This window comes from Hypanus sabinus, chromosome 19 (assembly GCF_030144855.1).
Source record: "Hypanus sabinus isolate sHypSab1 chromosome 19, sHypSab1.hap1, whole genome shotgun sequence".
NCBI classification, from domain to species: domain Eukaryota; kingdom Metazoa; phylum Chordata; class Chondrichthyes; order Myliobatiformes; family Dasyatidae; genus Hypanus; species Hypanus sabinus.
In genome coordinates this window covers 15,501,127-15,520,412 of record NC_082724.1, presented here as the reverse complement: position 1 = coordinate 15,520,412, position 19,286 = coordinate 15,501,127, and the positions used below count along the sequence as shown (strand labels likewise).

General features: G+C 40.9%; 1 protein-coding gene across 2 annotated transcripts in view; it reads right to left on the bottom strand.

Moving 5' to 3' along the window:
• atg7 (ATG7 autophagy related 7 homolog (S. cerevisiae)) overlaps positions 1-19,286 on the bottom strand; it is a 184,153-nt gene that overhangs the window by 140,523 nt on the left and 24,344 nt on the right. For both annotated transcript variants that reach the window (XM_059944062.1, XM_059944063.1), the window contains exons 6-11: positions 17,834-17,980; positions 12,318-12,406; positions 11,757-11,878; positions 10,518-10,608; positions 9,308-9,452; positions 5,507-5,665 (exon numbers count right to left, since the gene is read on the bottom strand). In XM_059944062.1, the coding sequence (XP_059800045.1) occupies positions 5,507-5,665; positions 9,308-9,452; positions 10,518-10,608; positions 11,757-11,878; positions 12,318-12,406; positions 17,834-17,980 (753 nt within the window). The remainder of the gene's footprint in view (positions 1-5,506; positions 5,666-9,307; positions 9,453-10,517; positions 10,609-11,756; positions 11,879-12,317; positions 12,407-17,833; positions 17,981-19,286) is intronic.

Sequence of the window (19,286 nt, the reverse complement as noted above, 5' to 3'; positions counted from 1 at the left end):
GTGGCATCTGTGGGGGAGAAGGAACTGTCAATGTTTTGGATTGACATCAACGATTGCAACAGGGATCAGCTGAAGTGCAACAATTTAATTGATAACTATGGACACTTCAGCTTACAAAATAACACAAACTCATTAGTTACCAAAGACATTCCAATCATAAAAAAATATTATTTCAAAATCTCCTTGAGATTTTTTCTTTTCAAATCTTTTTATTATTATTATTATTATTATTATTCAAAAATAGTACATCGAAGTAACAACACTTACAATGCCTCAAAAAAGAATAAATTATCTTAAGGATTGAAAATTTTTGTGAATAAAAGAAAACCCTACGAAGCAAGAAAAGTGAGGGAAAAAAAGGAAACCCATTGGGGGTACAACCCCAGAGCTCTGTGTCATACAAAAAGCTTCTAAAAATAAACATAAAACCGCCAACAAGAAAAAAAAGATATATAAAAAAAAATTAACATTTAGATCGTGGAGGAAATCTATCAATTAACTGAAATGATAATAACCAGCAAATAAGCCCCATCTCTTCTCAAAATCAAGCACAGGTTCAAAGGTTCGACTTCTAATTTTCTCCAAGCTAAGACACAGCCTCACTTGAGAGAACCATTGTGACAAAGTAGGAGCTGATAAATCCTTCCATTTCAACAAGATGGCCCTCCTGGCTATCAATGTAACAAACGAGGGTGAGACGAGATTTTTCATTAAAACTAAGCAGGTCCTCTTTGCACATTCATCTGAAATACTAAGGTTGGCACTCTGTATATAGCTGGGATAATCACTGCTGAAGCATGTCAGAAGACAATGGTTCAACATGCTGAAAATACATCAATGGCCTCTACCCTGCTGAATTATCGAAACCAGGGGTTGTCAACCTGGAGTTCTGTGGATCCCTTGGTTAATGGTAAGGGTCCATGGCATAAAAATGGTTGGGAATCTCTGATCTAAACTTATCTACTTATTTCCTTTCTGTTTCCAATCAGTCTTTTGAATTCAATCAACTTTGCTTTAAAAGAAATCTGTGTATCCAACGTCAGATGTGTCTCAGCTCAGGTGAAAGATAATGGGTTCAAATCTCCACTAAAGGATCAAACAAGAGTAGATGCCCCTGTGTAATAAAGAGAGAGGGGCCACCTTTCAAATAAAAAATTAAATTCTTCAGGTAAATAGTCATTAAAAAAAAGAAGAAAAACAACATTGGGAGATTGGAGCGTGGTGGAAAGGTGGTCACCAATGGTACGCTCACAAGTATTTAACCATCAATTTATATCATGTAATTATATAATACTGATGTATGCAAACTGGATAAAGCCCTTCTCCAAAGGTTGAACTTGCTTCATTACATTCAACAATGGAATTACAAAAAAGTGCAAAATCCCTGCAGGTCTTTTTTTTTGAAGAGATCTCCACTGCACAATTTCAGCAGCCAAAATAAACCCATCAGTGAAATCTGAACAATAAAGTGGATGACCAAGGCAGTATACCTTTTGAAGAAAACCTTTCTTGAAAATGACTAAAAAGAACTCGACAACCCAGTTTTACAAAGGAGCATTGGTAGATAAACTGCAGAGGCAAATTTGTGGCAGATCATTCACTTTGTCTGTTCAGAATTTTTTTTTAAAAAAATTGTGAGCAGCAAGAAGTTATGAAAGAAAGGTAGGAATATGTACTCAAACCACGTGGAAAATCATGGCAAGGTTTGAATATGTAGCCCATTAATAATTACATCAAATTGATGTAAGCTATTTAAAAGAACAGTTAATACCAGTAGATAACCCTTTAACTGCTCTATTTGGTTTTTTGGGTGAGACAGATACACGTTTGAGTTCGACTAAGTGTTGAATATTATCTTTTGCTTCTCTCCTGGCTAGAGGTTTAATCCTCCTTAGATGGAGAGATGTTGCCCCACCCATGCATGCTCAATGGCTTAATGATATTATGTCCTGTTTAGACCTTGAAAAAATTCATTATTCAATTCTTAATTCGGATATAAAGTTTCATAAGGTCTGGGGACCTTTTATTGAGTACTTTCATAACCTTCCTCTTAATTAAGGTTTTTTTTCAGTCCCTTACTTTCAGCTCTTTTTTTTGGTAGTAGGCATTATTATCTTCTGTTTTCAAGCGTATTTACAGTTTTGGGGGTTTGATTGTCCTGATTTACATTCTCTATATTGTGTTGCGGTTGGTCTGGAGGTTTTTTTGCTGTGGGGCTTGGGGAGGATTCTAACTTTATATGACTCCAATTTGGGTGCTTTCTCAATTATCTTTTTTGTATTATATTATTATTGTATGTTTATTTTTGCACTGTATTAATTTTTTTATTTTTTGGTTTGGGGTTTTTTTCTTATCTGTACTGTTGTAGAAAATGCATTAAAAAAAACAATTTAAAAAAAATACCAGTAGAGTGGAATAGCCAGAGCAGCCAGTGTCCTGCAGCACCAGAAACAAGGTTCAATCCTGACCTTGGATGCCCTCTGTATGAAGTTTGCTCGTTTCCCATAGATAAGCTGCCGATCACGGTCGATGCGCCCCCATCTGCCCAAAGTGACTGGTTTTAAGGCACCAGTAACCTGCCTTTGCCCCTTCTCCTGTCAGCAGAAACCGCTCCACCAGGCTTAATAGCTCAGCCACATGTGAAGGCCAGGAGCTGGACTTGGTTGTCAAAGGTTGTTTGATGGGTATGCCATTGGGAGCATTTAACAGGCAGTGGAAGCTCATCTTCATCATCAGCCCCGGCTAAGACAAGCTTAAAGAACCTGTAGCTATGTTACAACAGAAGTAATTCTGAAAGCTGAATTAATGATCTGTAGATTCAAATTCAACGTCTGCTATGGCAGTCAGAAAATGTAAATTCAGCCAATTAAATGAATCTGCAATTAAAAACTACTGACAATAGTGGTAAAGTGAGAATTTGAACAAATTGCTAAGAAAGTCCATCTGGTACACATAGCATTTCCTTACGCAGTGTGGCATATTATGTGTGATTCCAAACTGAGAGCTAAATGGCTGACTGTTTGTCATACAGTGTGACAATTGTCCACACCGAGCATCAACACCACTTACACAGCTCCTGTTTTTAATTCTCTCCCAACTAACCCAGATTCTACCACTCACCTACATATATATAGGTATCGCGTAGAGTGGCCAGTTATCCTGTAACTGGCACGGTGTTTAGGTAATGGAGGGATCTAGAGTAACAAGAAGAAGGCCTATGGTGCATGTCTCAAATAGCCTTCTACAATCAATTCCTGCTCCTGGTCTTTACCTCTAAGCCCGGTGGAGCTGTTTCTACTGACAGATGAAGGGGTAAGAGCAGGTTACTGGCACCTTAAAACCAGTCGCTTTGGGCAGATGGGGCTCATCAGCCATGGTTGGCAGCTCATCTAGGAGAAGAGAAACTCTGGTCTCGAACCTCTGCTGCCTTCATGGGGAAGGCTTTGGAAAGAAACCTCAGAGGAGAAATCCAGAGCTGGAGTCCCTAAGGAAAATCATTGAGCATTCTCTCTAGAGACAAGCAATAAACACTGAATTCATGACAATCTAACAGAAAAATTAAACAAGGCCAATAGAATTTCAGTCTTCATCATAAATCAACTGGAATAAAGGAACAAGCACCATCCAGAAATTAACAAAGCTCTGGTTAGATAGATGTTTAAAGACAGGAAGATCAGACTGACTTAGGAGGAGATACAGCAGATACAGTACCAGTGATAAAACAGACTAAATTATAAATAATGATTGCATTTCCTTCATTTCTACTCCCATGAATACAGAAGGTAACTATGCGACCTCACTAAAGAATTCAATGAGTAACCCAAAACAATTATTTAATAATTCAAAACCAGTCATCACCCAAAGAGAAATAGAGAGGGAAACTGTGTCAAGGATTCATATTTGACTAGAGCCAAACGAAGAAACAATAACAAATTATCACAAATACTGTAGATTGTGGTTAATTGGGCCATCAGTTAATCAGGGCAGCTGCTATTTGGGACAACCCCTAAAGAACAAAAACTAATTGAGAACATTGCCAGGATTTCTCTTTGTTTATTTGGGACACTATGCCGCTTAACTGGGCTAGGAGACTGTTGCCGAACAGTTTCTAACTAGTGTCTGATGCGTGCACTTGTGGGGCTGCTAGACACTACACCATGCTCAGAGTGAACAGTTTTTAAAATAGCTTCAGTTGCATGCATTTGTGTTCCAAAAGTAATGATATTTGTCGCTGATAGTTGGTGAGAAATAAGCATCAGGACAATTCAGAACTGCTTTATTCACCGGGGTTTTAAGCATTCAGGCGTGGAGAGGCCTGAAACAGCTGGAAGTGAGGAACTATGAAGAACTTGAAAGAATGGACAATCATCTTAAATGTTACAATAAAAATGAAGATTTGGAGGATGCAATCATCGAAAGCATTGTATGAAGGCTGTTCATTATCTACACTAGATTTTGTTCATTTACAGACAACCAAAAGAATTTGACAGCAGACTCTGGATGAACTCCCCCATCAATAACTATTCAGAACTAACACACAGTTTTATAGTTCTGCAGTGTCCACTTTGTTCTAAATCTCCCTTAAATACTTAATCTGTTACTCAGATTCTCTTTGTTTTATACCTTTTTAACTATTTCCCTGACACTTTGGCTAATTGGGCCAGCCACTTAATTGGGGCCGATGTGTCCTGATTAACTGGAGTCCACAATATACCTTTGAGCTTAGACAGATCCAACAACCTGTCCAATACAAATACAAAACAAATACGTGCCAGTATTTCTCAGCAGAATCTGCGTCTCTGCACTCCCCACCATTCTCAATCAAGCACAAGAACATCGTTTAAACAATACGAGCTTTTTATGCGGAATAAAACCATACAAAGGCACTTTGATGCTGACAATAAGCCAGATGGCTTCTTCCTCATAAATGTCATCAAGGATTTAAAGATAAAATGCAAAAATCATTCTTTAACAAGTTTTATTATTTGCACAACATTTGGGAGTAGTTATATTGTTATGATTAATTTATTTTTAAATGTCTATTATTAGGTACCAGGGAGAATGAAATTCTCAATTTTTCAGCTTCACAGCAACTACTTACGTTGAAACACTGACATAAAATTCTTACAATTAATGGATTCATAAAGAAGCTATAGGCATTAAATAGCCTCATGACAATGGTGTAAGATACAACAGGTCTCATTAACACTCCAATAATAACCTTCTTTCTAAGCAAATAAAAATTGTCAAAAGAATTACCAAACAGCAATAAAATCTCTCATTTTTTGGATCCACCATCTCAAGTATTCTTTCCTATAATATCTTTACCTTTAGAGCTACCAAGCACACTTCCATCATGTTAGAACCAATGACAGGTGGATGTATAACATCCTAATACTGAATGCTACCTTGCAAATGACATAGCAGCAAATGATATTCCTGAAAGCAACAATGAGTCATAATTCTGAATCATAAATCTGAAAAACAATGTGAAAGCCATGCTCACCACGCCTGGAAAGATCTTTTGCAGTTTTTCCACTGCAGCGAGAGCTTTGGGTTTCCCACCTTCAAGACAATCTTCAAACTCATACAAGGACTGGCGCACTGGGTTGGAGTAGGACACCTTTGCATTGTCCACAAAGGTAATCTGCCTTACTCCCCAGCTCTAAAAAAAGATTCAAGGACAGGTTATTTCATGAGCAATTTAAGATAATCATTACATATTTCAGACCCACAGCCTTTGTTCCCTTGTGCAGGGTGTCATTTTCAAGAGAGCAAAGTCACTGCAGCAGTGTTTAAATATGATTTTCTATGAAGGAGAGGCTTGTTTGGTGATCAAATTGGTGCAAACTAATTAGTTTGCACCAATTTGATCACAAAGGCTTACTCTATAATTTAAAGTTGAATTGCTGGAAGTCCTCAACAGATTAGGCTGCATCAGTGTAAAGACAAACAGAACTAGCATTTTGAGTTGAAAATTCATCATTAAAAGCAGTTTGTCTTTCTAAAAATGCTGCCTGACCTGTTGAGTTTCCCCAATAGTTCCTGCTTTTGTTACTGATTCCCAGCATTTGAAAATTTGTTTTATATAATTTCAGCCTCATTCTGTTCTGTAATTCGGTAACACTTTCAATTTTTACAAATAAGTAAGCTCAATGCAATGAAGTGGAAGATTTTTTTAAAACACAGTGAAGTACTATGTGTAAAACAAATTTAGTAGTCACTTGCAAAAAGGAACTGAACGCATCTTACAAGGGAAAGTTTTTAGGAACTGGTAAGATAGCAGGGAAAGTGTTTAGAAATGGGAGTAACTGCTTATAACTAAATAGTAGTGCTTTAAACTAAATAGTAGGTGAGTGGGTTTAATAGATTGTAAAAGTATAGATCAACTAAAAGGGGAGGAGAATGCACGCATCACTGACATGCCCCGAATAAAAAAAAAGATAGAAAGTTTAGAAAAACCTAAGAATTTAGCTTCAGAGAGCCTTTGAGAAGAGGGGTGGTGAATACAGGACTGAAGGTATTATATATGAATATATGGAGTGTATAAAACAAGGTAGAGGTGTTAGAAATTAGCAGATTTGATAATGTGGGAAACAGTCTTGGCTGAAGCAAGATCAGAGCTGAGAGCTAAACTTCCAAAGATACACATCCTATTGGAAAGGTAGGTGGGTAGAAGGGGTAATGATGGTAAAAAATAAAATCAAATCCTTAGCAAGAAATGACAGAGCATCAGAAGTTGTAGAATTCTTGAGGGTAGAGTTAAGAAACTGCACGAGTAAGAAGAATGGGCAGATGGAATACAAAGTAGGGAAGTCAACTGCCATTGGTAGAGAGAATTCAGAAATCAGAGATGCAATGGGACTTGGAACACCTAGTGCAGTATTCCCTAAAGGTGAGGAGTGGGTCGTAAAGAAGGCAAATGCAATCTTAGCATTCACTTAGAGCTTAGTATCCACTTAAAACAAGGATGTATTGCTAAGGGTTTAAAAGACTACATTTGGAATATTGTGAATAGTGTTGGGCTCTGTATCCAAGGAAGGATGCACTGGTATAGGAGAGGGTCCAGAGGAAGTTTACAGGGATGATCAAAAGATGAAAGGGTTAATGCATGAAGGGCATTTGATGTCCCTCACTCTGTATATTCTGGAGTTGAAAAGGCTGAGAGAAAGAATCTCACTGAATCCAATCGAACATTGAAAGGCCTGGGTATAGATGCTGTTTCTAGTTGTGGGAGAGTCTAGGAACAGAGGGAAGAGACTCAGAATTAAAGGACGGCTCTGCAGAACTGAGATGAGGAGGATTTCCTTTAGCCAGAGGAATTCTTAACCACATTAAAGTGGAGGTTGAAAGGTTTTTGATTAGAAAAGATGTCAAACGCAAAAGGGAGAAGGCAAGACGATGGAACTGAGAGAGAAAAATAAATATGCCATGATCAAGTGGCAGAACAGACCCAATTGGCTGAATGGTTTGCTTTTACTACTACATGTATCTTATCGTCTTATGGACTTAAGCACCTATTTTTAAAATAATTTTGTGAAGATTTTGATGATTAAGGAGGTCTTTGATGTATAATCCTCCAAGAGGACCACAACCTTGTCATAGAGTTTGGAGGCTTTTGTGCTCAATAACCAGGAGAATTATGCTGGTTGGAGTCAGGGCCTTATGCTTTGGCTCTTGGTAGAGTCACCCATGCTAAACAGGTCAACAGGCTGAGAACAGACTAAGGGTGGTCCACCCATCCTCCAGGTTCAGGGGTTCAGCTCAGGGCCAACAACCCTGGCTGACCAAAATAAATCATTACTGAAACAGCAATGAAGAATCCTTCTATATCTGAGTACAACGGTATTCCTGAGACTCCGCCAAGGACTTGCATGACTGACAATGGTGAAAACTGAGAGGAAGCTGCTGACATGACGAAGGAAGCCGTGAACACCGCCAGAGATGGAGGACCTTCACTGCTGCCCTAAATGCCAGCAGCGTAATGGGCAATAATTAGTTAAAAATTGGTGCATGACTCACAAGCCGGTAAAAACTAATAATTCAAACTGAATAGTAGAAGCTATATTTAAGATGTACATTTAAGATAGTATTAGTGCTATGTTTATAAGCCATAAGCATAAAGTCAAAATTTATTGCTACAGAAACAGAGTATCACAGTTCATGCCAGATAAATGCAAAACCAGGCACTTTAACTAATTTCCAGTTCATGAATTCCAATATTACCAGTCTTTTTTAACTACTTAGTCAGTGACAAATGTTATCCAACTGTAGTCTAACCTTACTGAACAAGTACACAGAACTTATTAACTCATATATATTGCACAATAATGTTTGTTCATGTGTGTTCTCACACAAGAGCAAAGGAAAACCAGGAGTGAGAATAGGGCATCAGGCCTTCAGCCTCAACATTCAATATCATCCTGGCTTGTCTATGCTGGGCTCAGCCCCTCTTTTGTGCCATCTCTTCATATCCCTCTATTCCTCCATCGATCAAACATTTTCCCACATTCGCTTGAAGTATTTATAATGATCCAGATTCAACTACCTGCTTGAGCCAAGTTATTTGATTATTTGAAAAGAAGTCATCAAAAAAGGAAGACCCCATTTTAGCAGACTGGGGCAGCACAGTAGCATTGTGGTTAGCATAATGCTTTACAGTACCAGCAACCTGGGTTCAATTGCCGCTGCTGTCTGTAAACAGTTTGTATGTTCTCCTCGAGACTGTGTGGGTTTCCTCCCACAGCCCAAAGAGTAGAGTACCTGATCACTGTAAGTTGTCCTGTGATGAGGCTGGGGTTAAATCGCAGGGTGGTGGTGGGGGAGGGATCTTTGGGCGGTACAGCTCAAAGGGCCGGAAAGTCCTATTCCATGGTATGCCTCATTAAATAAGTATCAGGAGTCGATGATTCTGGAATAGCTTCTTCCCCTCTGCCATCACATTTTTGAATGGACATTACACCTGTGAACACTACCTCACTAATTTTGCTTTCTTGCTTTTTTGCGCTACTTATTCTTACCAGCTAGCCTAATTTCAACTTATAATTGTAATGTATAGTTGACAAAATAAATCTTTCAAAGACAAAAATTACAGAAGGTAGTGGAGGCAGGTGTTGTTATGATATTTAAAAGGCATTGGCAGGTACTTGGATAAGAAAGGTTTAAAGGGAAACAGATCTAATGTGTGCAAAAGGACCTAACATTGATAGGCATTGGGATTAACATGGACAAATTGAGCTGAAAGGGCCAATTTCTTCACTGTTCACTTTTATGATTCTGTCACAACCAGTTATAAAACATTCCTTACCATGAGCGTCCGTGCCACGTTGCAGCCCAGCGTCCCAGCTCCCAGTAGTAAGCACCGTGTATTCACAACACTCTCCAAGTCAAGAGATGGGACCAGGCGCCAACGCATCAATTTAAGATTGAGATCAACAGACGACTCAGCCAGCCTGCAGCAAGAGAAAAACAGTTATATATCTGCTGAAATCCTTGAAACATTGCAACATAGAGCTTACTTAATGCTGTCCTGCTTAATTAACCTTCCAAAAAAGCTACAAAGGTTGGAAATCTGAAAGAGGAACAAAAGTGCTGGAGATGCACAGACTGACAGAGGAGAGAACTTGAGGAAATGGTATGGGACAGCGATCTCAAACAAGTATTCATCACTCTCATATTCCATCTATCTGGAGATGCAGATAATGGGGGGGGGAGAGAGAAAAGCAAGAGTAAACACAAATAAAATTGGAATGAGATGCAGAATAAGCAGTTATTGGATTCTGAAGTGAAAGCAAATGCTAGAAAAATCCAATAACCTATTAGTACCTTTAAGAGAGAAAAACTAGGATAATGTGTCTTGTTGAGTACCGTAGTGACCAAAGCAAACTAAAAGAGTTGCTGCTGCCAATGACTCTAAGGATTTCTTCTGCTTGCACAACGCGCCCTCACTCCAATAATTACTGCTCCGATATGTATTTCGATCCTTTATTAGCAATTAGCAAACATACAATCTTGAAGCAACGAAACTTAAAGCATACCCAAGTGCAAACTAAGCATAATTGAGCGGTCAGCAAAAGATACGACCTCTGCCGGCCCCCAGCAACTACAAACTGCAAAGAACCAAGCACCAAGACATAACATATTCCGTTCACTTTTACCACACCACCCACTCACGTGACTAGTTACCTTAATAAACGCCACAACACTCAACAGACTACCCCCCCCCCCACCCCCACAGACTACAATGCAGATAGAGAACAGATGCATGGCTCCTACAAGTACTTTGTAACTGTAATAAATATTAACTAAAATAAATCTCCCTGCACGATCAATCCAGTTCTGATGCAAACAGGAAAGGTTTGTTACTTGAGATGATTGAATTCAGTATGGAGCGTGCCTAGATGGAAGGTGAGCAGCTTTTAATTGAGTTTGCATTACAAATAGAGAGCAATCCTTTACATATCAGGGTAACTAAGTGAAAACCAGGAATTGGACTGGATGGAAAGGTGACAACTTACCTCTTAGGATCCATACATTCACTGAGATTGACCATCCTTGGACCCAGACTTCCTTTCGGATTTTTCTCCCAACCAACACACTTCGGACATCCTGTAAATTCATTGCCAGAAGTTAGGACTGAGGTTCACCCATAATGCCATGTTTTGAAATGCAGTAAATGCTACGCTCTTGGGTTCACTCCTGGTGAGTTCAGATGTGCACAAGCCTGTATTATTCAGTGCTACTGATTGGAACTTGTGCCTTTCTTTCCAAATTTTCCCAATCAAGCACAAAATTGAAATCTACTATGTTGGAGTTGGTGGACAAGAATGATCTGGAGCTGGGGAAAGGGGGTCAGCAGATTCAGCGTTAATCGGTACGTAAATAGGTTGGGACAATGGTTCGCTATGGACTGGGAGAATAATATGTCAGGGAAATGTAATTGCATTAGGACGGGGTAAAAATAGGTAACGGAGTTTTTTGGGGGGGGTGGGGGTTATTCCTGAGTGGAGGTTTCATGCTGAGGTAGACTACGGGCACTGCGACGGTTTGTTTTTGCCTCAGCGACTTGTGGCAAAAAAAATTAAGAAAAATAAACATTGATGGTGATCTTCTGACACTTGTTGCACCATTACATGCGAACTGAGCAATATCAGGGCTTAGTGCAGCAAATATAGGCAGAACATCGAAGAATAATGATTACACACTTTGTGATCTGCAGAGTATTTTCCCAATACATGGAGACCGATTGATGCAGCAATACATACACTACGCAATTTCTTACCAAATCTTTTTCTGCAGCTAATATGGGTATAAAGCTCCAACTAAAAGTACTGAGAACTCAACAGACTTCACGGGGTATAGGTAGGGTAAATGCAGGCAGGTTTTTTCCCCACTGAAGTTTGGTGGGACTACAACCGGAGGTCATGGGTTAAGGGGGAAAGGTGAAAATTTTAAGGGGAACATGAGGAGAAACTTCTGCACTCAGAGGGTTATTAGAGTGTGGAGATGCCAACACAAGTGGTGCATGCAAACTCAATTTCAAGGTTTAAGCAAACTTTGGATAGGTATGTGGATAGTAGAGCTACGGTCCCTGTGCAAGTCGATGGGAGTAGGCATGCTTTAGATGGGCTAAAGGGCCTGTTTCTGTGCTGTACTTCTCTACGACTCGATTGCATAACAATAAGCAGAAATTACTTTCCATACAGTACCATGAAAAACCTTCTTGAGGTTCCTCGGCATTACTGATCAACAGTTACCTGTGACAGGTGCGAGTTGAGGTAGCTTTATTTCAAAGACAATGCTGTGCCGGATGTCTCGGACCCCTTGCATTGTTCGATCTCTAAAGCAGAGAACCTCAAGTGAGTCCAGAAAGCTACCCCTATCATCACAGGGAAAAGCAATTAAATCATCGAACTGTTTCCAAACAGAAAGAAACAGACACAATTACATACAGCAATTCACTATCTTAAGAAAGAAACAACCAATGCAATACATTGTAAAGAATAGACCTTTATTTAATTCAGGGCTTCCCAAACTGGGCTCCACAGATACCTTGGTTAATGGTATAAAAAAAGGTTGGGAACCACTGATTGAATTCATTCACAGGAGGTGTAAGTTACTAGAAACATCAAACAATCAAACCCAAGTATGCTATAACAACAATGTGATCATTGAAGTGACCTCAATTATATTATGATGTTCATTTTCTCATTCTCTTTCCCTTTTTTTTAATAATGCTTTCAAATGTAACAATATATTTCTTGAAAATGGTTTATTTTCAGTGTATTTATACAGAATATAAGCAGTAAAGTATTTACCAGTTATAGGCTATGAGGATCAGAAGGTTTCTCAGAGGCCATCCTGGATACTGAGTTAAGGTGCATGGATCATAGACACCGACTGTGACCTACAAATTGGTGACATTAGTTGCAAAATGGAGACGTCAAAATTAACAATGTAAAATAGTCCACCACAGTAAAATTCTACAACACTACCTTATCATAACAAGTTACGTACTCTTGGCAAGAGCTCAGTTGAAGACAAATGGCCCTAACTTTGATGATAATTTATTCCCTGGACTCAATCTCTGTCTTGATACATCAGATAACTCTTAACATTTTTGATAAAATGATACAAGTGATGAATATGAGAATTTTTTATATTTTCTCACCTATAACAATTCTGCTTCTTGGGGAAGCAATATGAGAGTGCAGGCCACCCCTAAGTTAAAACTGCCTCATACAGATCCCTCTATACAAACAGGCTCCCGTAGTATTATTAAATTCAATGATACACTCACTTTTCTGAATGGCTTAACAAATATTTTCTCTCTCTTCTCCCTTCACTTTCAGTGCTTGCTACTCTTATAAGTCTTAAGTGCTTTTGATACCAGATGCCATTCATTACTATTTTACCATAGTATGGGTACCATAGACTAGTATAGCACATTACAGGCCCTTTGGCCCATAATGTTGTGCTGACCCTTAAACCCTTCCGCCCATATAACCCCCCACCTTAAATTCCTCCATATACCTGTCTAGTAGTCTCTTAAACTTCACTAGTGTATCTGCCTCCACCACTGACTCAGGCAGTGCATTCCATGCGCCAACCACTCTCAGAGTAAAAAACCTTCCTCTAATATCCCCCTTGAACTTCCCTCCCCTTACCTTAAATCCATGTCCTCTTGTACTGAGCAGTGGTGCCCTGGGGAAGAGGTGCTGGCTGTCCACTCTGTCTATTCCTCTTAATATCTTGTACACCTCTATCATATCTCCTCTCATTCTCCTACTCTCCAAAGAGTAAAGCCCTAGCTCCCTTAATCTCTGATCATAATCCATACTCTCTAAACCAGGCAGCATCCTGGTAAATCTCCTCTGTACCCTTTCCAGTGCTTCCACATCCTTCCTATACTGAGGCGACCAGAACTGTACACAGTACTCCAAGTGTAGCCTAACCAGAGTTTTATAGAGCTGCATCATTACATCGCGACTCTTAAACTCTATCCCTCGACTTATGAAAGCTAACACCCCATAAGCTCTCTTAACTACCCTATCTACCTGTGAGGCAACTTTCAGGGATCTGTGGACATGTACCCTCAGATCCCTCTGCTCCTCCACACTACCAAGTATCCTGCCATTTATTTTGTACTCTGCCTTGGAGCTTGTCCTTCCAAAGTGTACCACCTCACACTTCTCCAGGTTGAACTCCATCTGCCACTTCTCAGCCCACTTCTGCATCCTATCAATGTCTCTCTGCAATCTTCGACAATCCTCTACACTATCTACAACACCACCAACCTTTGTGTCGTCTGCAAACTTGCCAACCCACCCTTCTACCCCCACATCCAGGTCGTTAATAAAAATCACAAAAAGTAGAGGTCCCAGAACAGATCCTTGTGGGACACCACTAGTCACAACCCTCCAATCTGAATGTACTCCCTCCACCACGACCCTCTGCCTTCTGCAGTCAAGCCAATTCTGAATCCACCTGGCCAAACTTCCCTGGATCCCATACCTTCTGACTTTCTGAGTAAGTCTACTGTGTGGAACCTTGTCAAATGCCTTACTAAAATCCATGTAGGTCACATCCACTGCACTACCCTCATCTATATGCCTGGTCACCTCCTCAAAGAACTCTATCAGGCTTGTTAGGCATGATCTGCCCTTCACAAAGCCATGCTGACTGTCCCTGATCAGACCATGATTCTCTAAATGCCCACAGATCCTATCTCTAAGAATCTTTTCCAACAGCTTTCCCACCACAGACGTAAGGCTCACTGGTCTATAATTACCTGGACTATCCCTACTTCCTTTTTTGAACAAGGGGACAACTTTCACCTCCCTCCAATTCTCTGGTACCATTCCCGTGGACAACGAGGACATAAAGATCCTAGCCAGAGGTTCAGCAATCTCTTCCTTTGCCTCATGGAGCAGCCTGGGGAATATTCTGTCAGGCCCCGGGGACTTATCCATCCTAATGTATTTTAACAACTCCAACACCTCCTCTCCCTTAATATCAACATGCTCCAGAACATCAACGTCACTCATATTGTCCTCACCGTCATCAAGTTCCCTCTCAGTGGTGAATACCGAAGAGAAGTATTCATTGAGGACCTTGCTCACTTCCACAGCCTCCAGGCACTTCTTCCCACTTTTATCTCTAATCGGTCCTACCTTCACTCCTGTCATCCTTTTGTTCTTCACATAATTGAAGAATATCGTGGGGTTTTCCTTTACCCTACTCACCAAGGCCTTCTCATGCCCCCTTCTTGCTCTTCTCAGCCCCTTTTTAAGCTCCTTTCTTGCTACCCTATATTCCTCAATAGACCCATCTGATCCTTGCTTCTTAAACCTCATGTATGTTGCCTTCTTCCACCTGACTAGATTTTCCACTTCTCTTGTCACCCATGGTTCCTTCACCCTACCACTCTTTATCTTCCTCACCGGGACAAATTTATCCCTAACATCCTGCAAGAGATCCTTAAACATCGACCACATGTCCATAGTACATTTCCCTGCAAAAACATCAACCCAATTCAACCCGCAAGTTCTAGCCTTATAGCCTCATAATTTGCCCTTCCCCAATTAAAAGTTCTCCTGTCCTCTCTGATTCTATCCTTTTCCATGATAATGCTAAAAGCCAGGGAGCAGTGATCACTGTCCCCCAGATGCTCACCCACTGACAGATCTGTGACCTGACCCTGTTCGTTACCTAATACTAGATCTAGTATGGCATTCCCCCTAGTCGGCCTGTCAATATACTGTGACAGGAATCCATCCTGGACACTCTTAACAAACTCTGCCCCATCTAAACCCTTGGAACTAATCAAGTGCCAATCAATATTAGGGAAATTAAAGTTACCCATGATAACAACCCTGTTATTTTTGCACCTTTCCAAAATCTGCCTCCCAATCTGCTCCTCGGTATCTCTGCTGCTACCAGGGGGCCTATAGAATACCCCCAGTAGAGTAACTGCTCCCTTCCTGTTCCTGACTTCCACCCATACTGACTCAAAAGAGGATCCTGCTACATTACCCACCCTTTCTGCAGCTGTAAAAGTATCCCTGACCAGTAATGCAGCCCCTCCTCCCCTCCCCCCCCCTATCCTTTTTAAAGCACTGAAATCCAGGAATATTGAGAATTCACTCCTGCCCTGGTGCAGCCAACTCTCTGTAATGGCCACTACATCATAATTCCATGTACGTATCCAAGCTCTCAGTTCATCACCTTTGTTCCTGATGCTTCTTGAAATACACACACTTTAGCCCTTCTACTTTACTATCTTTACACCCTTTATTCTGCTGCTCTTTCCTCAAAGCCTCTCTATATCTTTGATCTGGCTTTACTCCATGCACCTCTTTCACTGCTCTATCGCTCCAGGTCCTATCCCCCTTGGAAATTAGTTTAAACCCTCCCGAACCATGCTAGCAAACCTACCGGCAAGGATATTGCTCCCCCTCGAGTTCAGGCGCAACCCATCCAATCTGTACAGGTCCCACCTTCCCCAGAAGAGATCCCAATGGTCCAAAAATCTAAAACCCTGCCCCCTGCACCAACTCCTCAGCCACGCATTCAACTGCCATCTCCTCCAATTCTTACCATCACTATCACGTAGCACTGGCAGCAATCCTGAGAACACCACCCTTGAGGTCCTGTTCTTCAGCCTTCTGCCTAGTTCCCGAATCTCACACTTCAGGACCTCATCCCTCTTCCTGCCTATGTCGTTGGTCCCAACATGAATCACGACTTCTGATTGCTTTCCCTCTCGTACCAGGATGTCATGCACCTGGTCAGAGACATTCCCCCTGCACCTGGGAGGCAACAAACCATGCGGGTTTCCTTCTCACGTCCACAAAATCTCCTGTCTGCTCCCCTGACTATAGAGTCTCCAATGACGACAGCTCTCCTCTTCATGTCCCATCCTTCTGCACCACAGGGTCAGACTCAGTGCCAGAGGCCCTGCCACCGTGGCTCACACCTGGTTGGTCGTCCTCACCAACAGTATCCAGGATGGTAAACTTATTATTCAGGGGAATGGCTACAGGGGTGCTCTGCACTACCTATCTACTCTCCTTCGCTTTCCCCCCTCGGACTGTCACCCAACAACCTGCTTCCGGCAGCCTAGGTGTGACTACCTCCCTGTAGCTCTCATCTGATGACTGCCTCATTCTCCCTTATGAGTTGAAGGTCATCCAGTTGCTGCTCCAGATTCTTGGTCATGGTCTTCCAGATCGCCCAGCCGCAAGCACTTCTGGCAGATGTGACTCTGTGGGAGAGGGGAGTTCCCCCAAGACTGCCACATCTCACAGGAGAGGCACATCACCGTCTCAGCAGGCATTGTAAAGGCTAACTGGGAACAAGCTTGTCCTCCGCCTTTTCTTGTCGAAGCCTCTCAAGTCAAAGCCTCAAATCTCCACTCCTTCACTGGCCCACTCACTCACTGGGCACTTTACACAGGCCACTCCGCTTGAGTTATCCCTCTATTTGTTTGCTTGAGCTTTTCAAACTACTTGGTCACTTGACCTTGATTGCCCAATCAGCTGCTTTCTGTTCAGTCTGAGCTATTCAAATCTTTGTCTAATCAACGGCTTTCTGCTGAGCTATTCAAACCTTGATTGACTTGATTGCACAGTCCAACTGCCAAAACTGCCAGATTCTCTCAAGTCAAAGCCTCAAATCTCCACTCCTTCACTGGACCACTCCCTCACTGCCCGCTTTCCACAGGCCACTCTGCTTGAGCTACCCCTCTATTTATTTGTTTGAGCTTTTCAAACTGCTTGGTCACCTGACCTTGATTGCCCAGTCAGCTCCTTTCTGCTGAGTCTGAGCTATTCAAATCTTGATTGTCTAATCAACCATAAGTGAGTGATTTTGTGCATTTTTAATTTTACAGACAAATCAACTTACAGATGTCTATAAAAACGGAGCCCATTTATTACCCAAGGTTGGCGGTAGTCTCAGGACTTTTGAAGAATGGAGCACCGACTTAGAATTTGGTAAGAACAAACTAATAGAACCGGGGTTTATCCCTGCACAACTGCAAATGGAACTACTCTGAAAAATTACGTGCCCTGATTCCTACAACTTAACATACAGAGCTTGGACAGATCAATACACAAAAATGCTGATGCACAACAACAGCAGCAATATATAATTGAATATCATTTGTAAAATTACTCTGGATAATCACCAGTATGAGCAGACTAGCACTGGACTGACAAGCTATGATAGACAGTCAAAAGTTGCTCTGCTAAGATAATTCAACTACCTTCACTAACTCACCAAACCACTTTTTAAATTATTACACACCTAATCCTTTGATGTAAATTTGTACCTTGGTCTGACCTTTGAAAAATTCATTCCAATTTCTCAAAGAAGTCAATGAAACAGAATCTTCTGTGTATTTGGCCAGAAAATAAGGAATCGCTGTAGTTTCCTCCTTTTGGCAAAGTTCATCATAAGCTTCTTGGAGAGTCTGGATCTGATCAAGTGATAAAAATAAATCAGCAAATAACACAGGCAGTTTTGCAAAAACTTTTGTCCTGACAGAACCTGTACAATTATGTAGGTTTCAAAAGAAAATTTTAAAACTGTAATACTGTTCTATAATTGTTACTCTGGCACGGTAACAAAAACTCACTTCAAAATGTAAACTTCGAAATGGTGGAAATAAAACAGACACTCTGCTCAGTCAGACGTGAGGGCATCCAGTGTGAAGATGAGCCAGACCAGAATGATGTCGGTACTGGTTCAGCATCAGGTAGGTGCAAATGGAGCTAAACTTGAGAAAGCACCAGGCCCCAGCTTGCCAGGGCTGGAGAAAGGGAAAAGGACTTGGAGAAGTGATGATGACTGGGAAAGGGAGGCCGAGTATGTGGGGAGAACGTGAGAGTGAGTGAGAGAGTGAGAGAGGTGAGTGTGAGAGTGAGGGGGGGGGAGAGAGAGAGAGAGAGTGAGGGGGGGAGAGAGAGAGAGAGAGGGGGGAGAGAGATAGAGAGTGGGGGGAGAGAGATAGAGAGTGGGGGGGGGGGGAGAGAGAGAGAGAGAGAGAGAATCCTAGAGATTTTATGAATAATTGTGAAAGTTTATCCTACATCTTGGATTAATGACAAAGGCACAGACATATCCTTAGCCCAGTCTTCTGTGCTGGACAGAAAATAGAGGCCTAATTGCAGCTGCTTCTTTATACTTCATGAGGCAATAAGGATTTCTTCTAACTTGATTAATTAAAGAACCTCGCTGGTACTTTTTCTATTCATGCATGGCATTCAGAATGTGCAATTCAGATTGGAACAAGTTTTGGCTCAATGGCCCATAAAAATTCTGCAGGCAATTGCTGGCTGGATGAAATGCTTACTGCACAGATGAGACTATTAATTTCAGCAGCAGACAAATGGATAAAAGGGAATGGAAATCAAGATTCTCACTAAAACAAAGGAAAGAGCTTTGAATTGAAGGTCATTAGGCAGATAGTTCAAATGCAGAAACTAAAACTGACATAAATATTTGAAATTTAGAGAGACTTGGTCTGTTTAAAAATAGCTTTGATTGCATAGTTATAGTTCCAAGGTTATCAATTGCAAGTTTTATTATTAATGCTTGTTCAGGTAAAATATTACATTATCAGTTTGATATTACTCTCATAAAAAAAAGCCAGAAACACATATTTGACAGTCAACATATGAGTCACTATCTCTGCTAGTTACCAATTTCAATACTGCTGTTTGTTATAATTAGTATTCCTACTACTCTAAATCCAACTTCCTTCTGCAAGCCTTCTTTTCTGT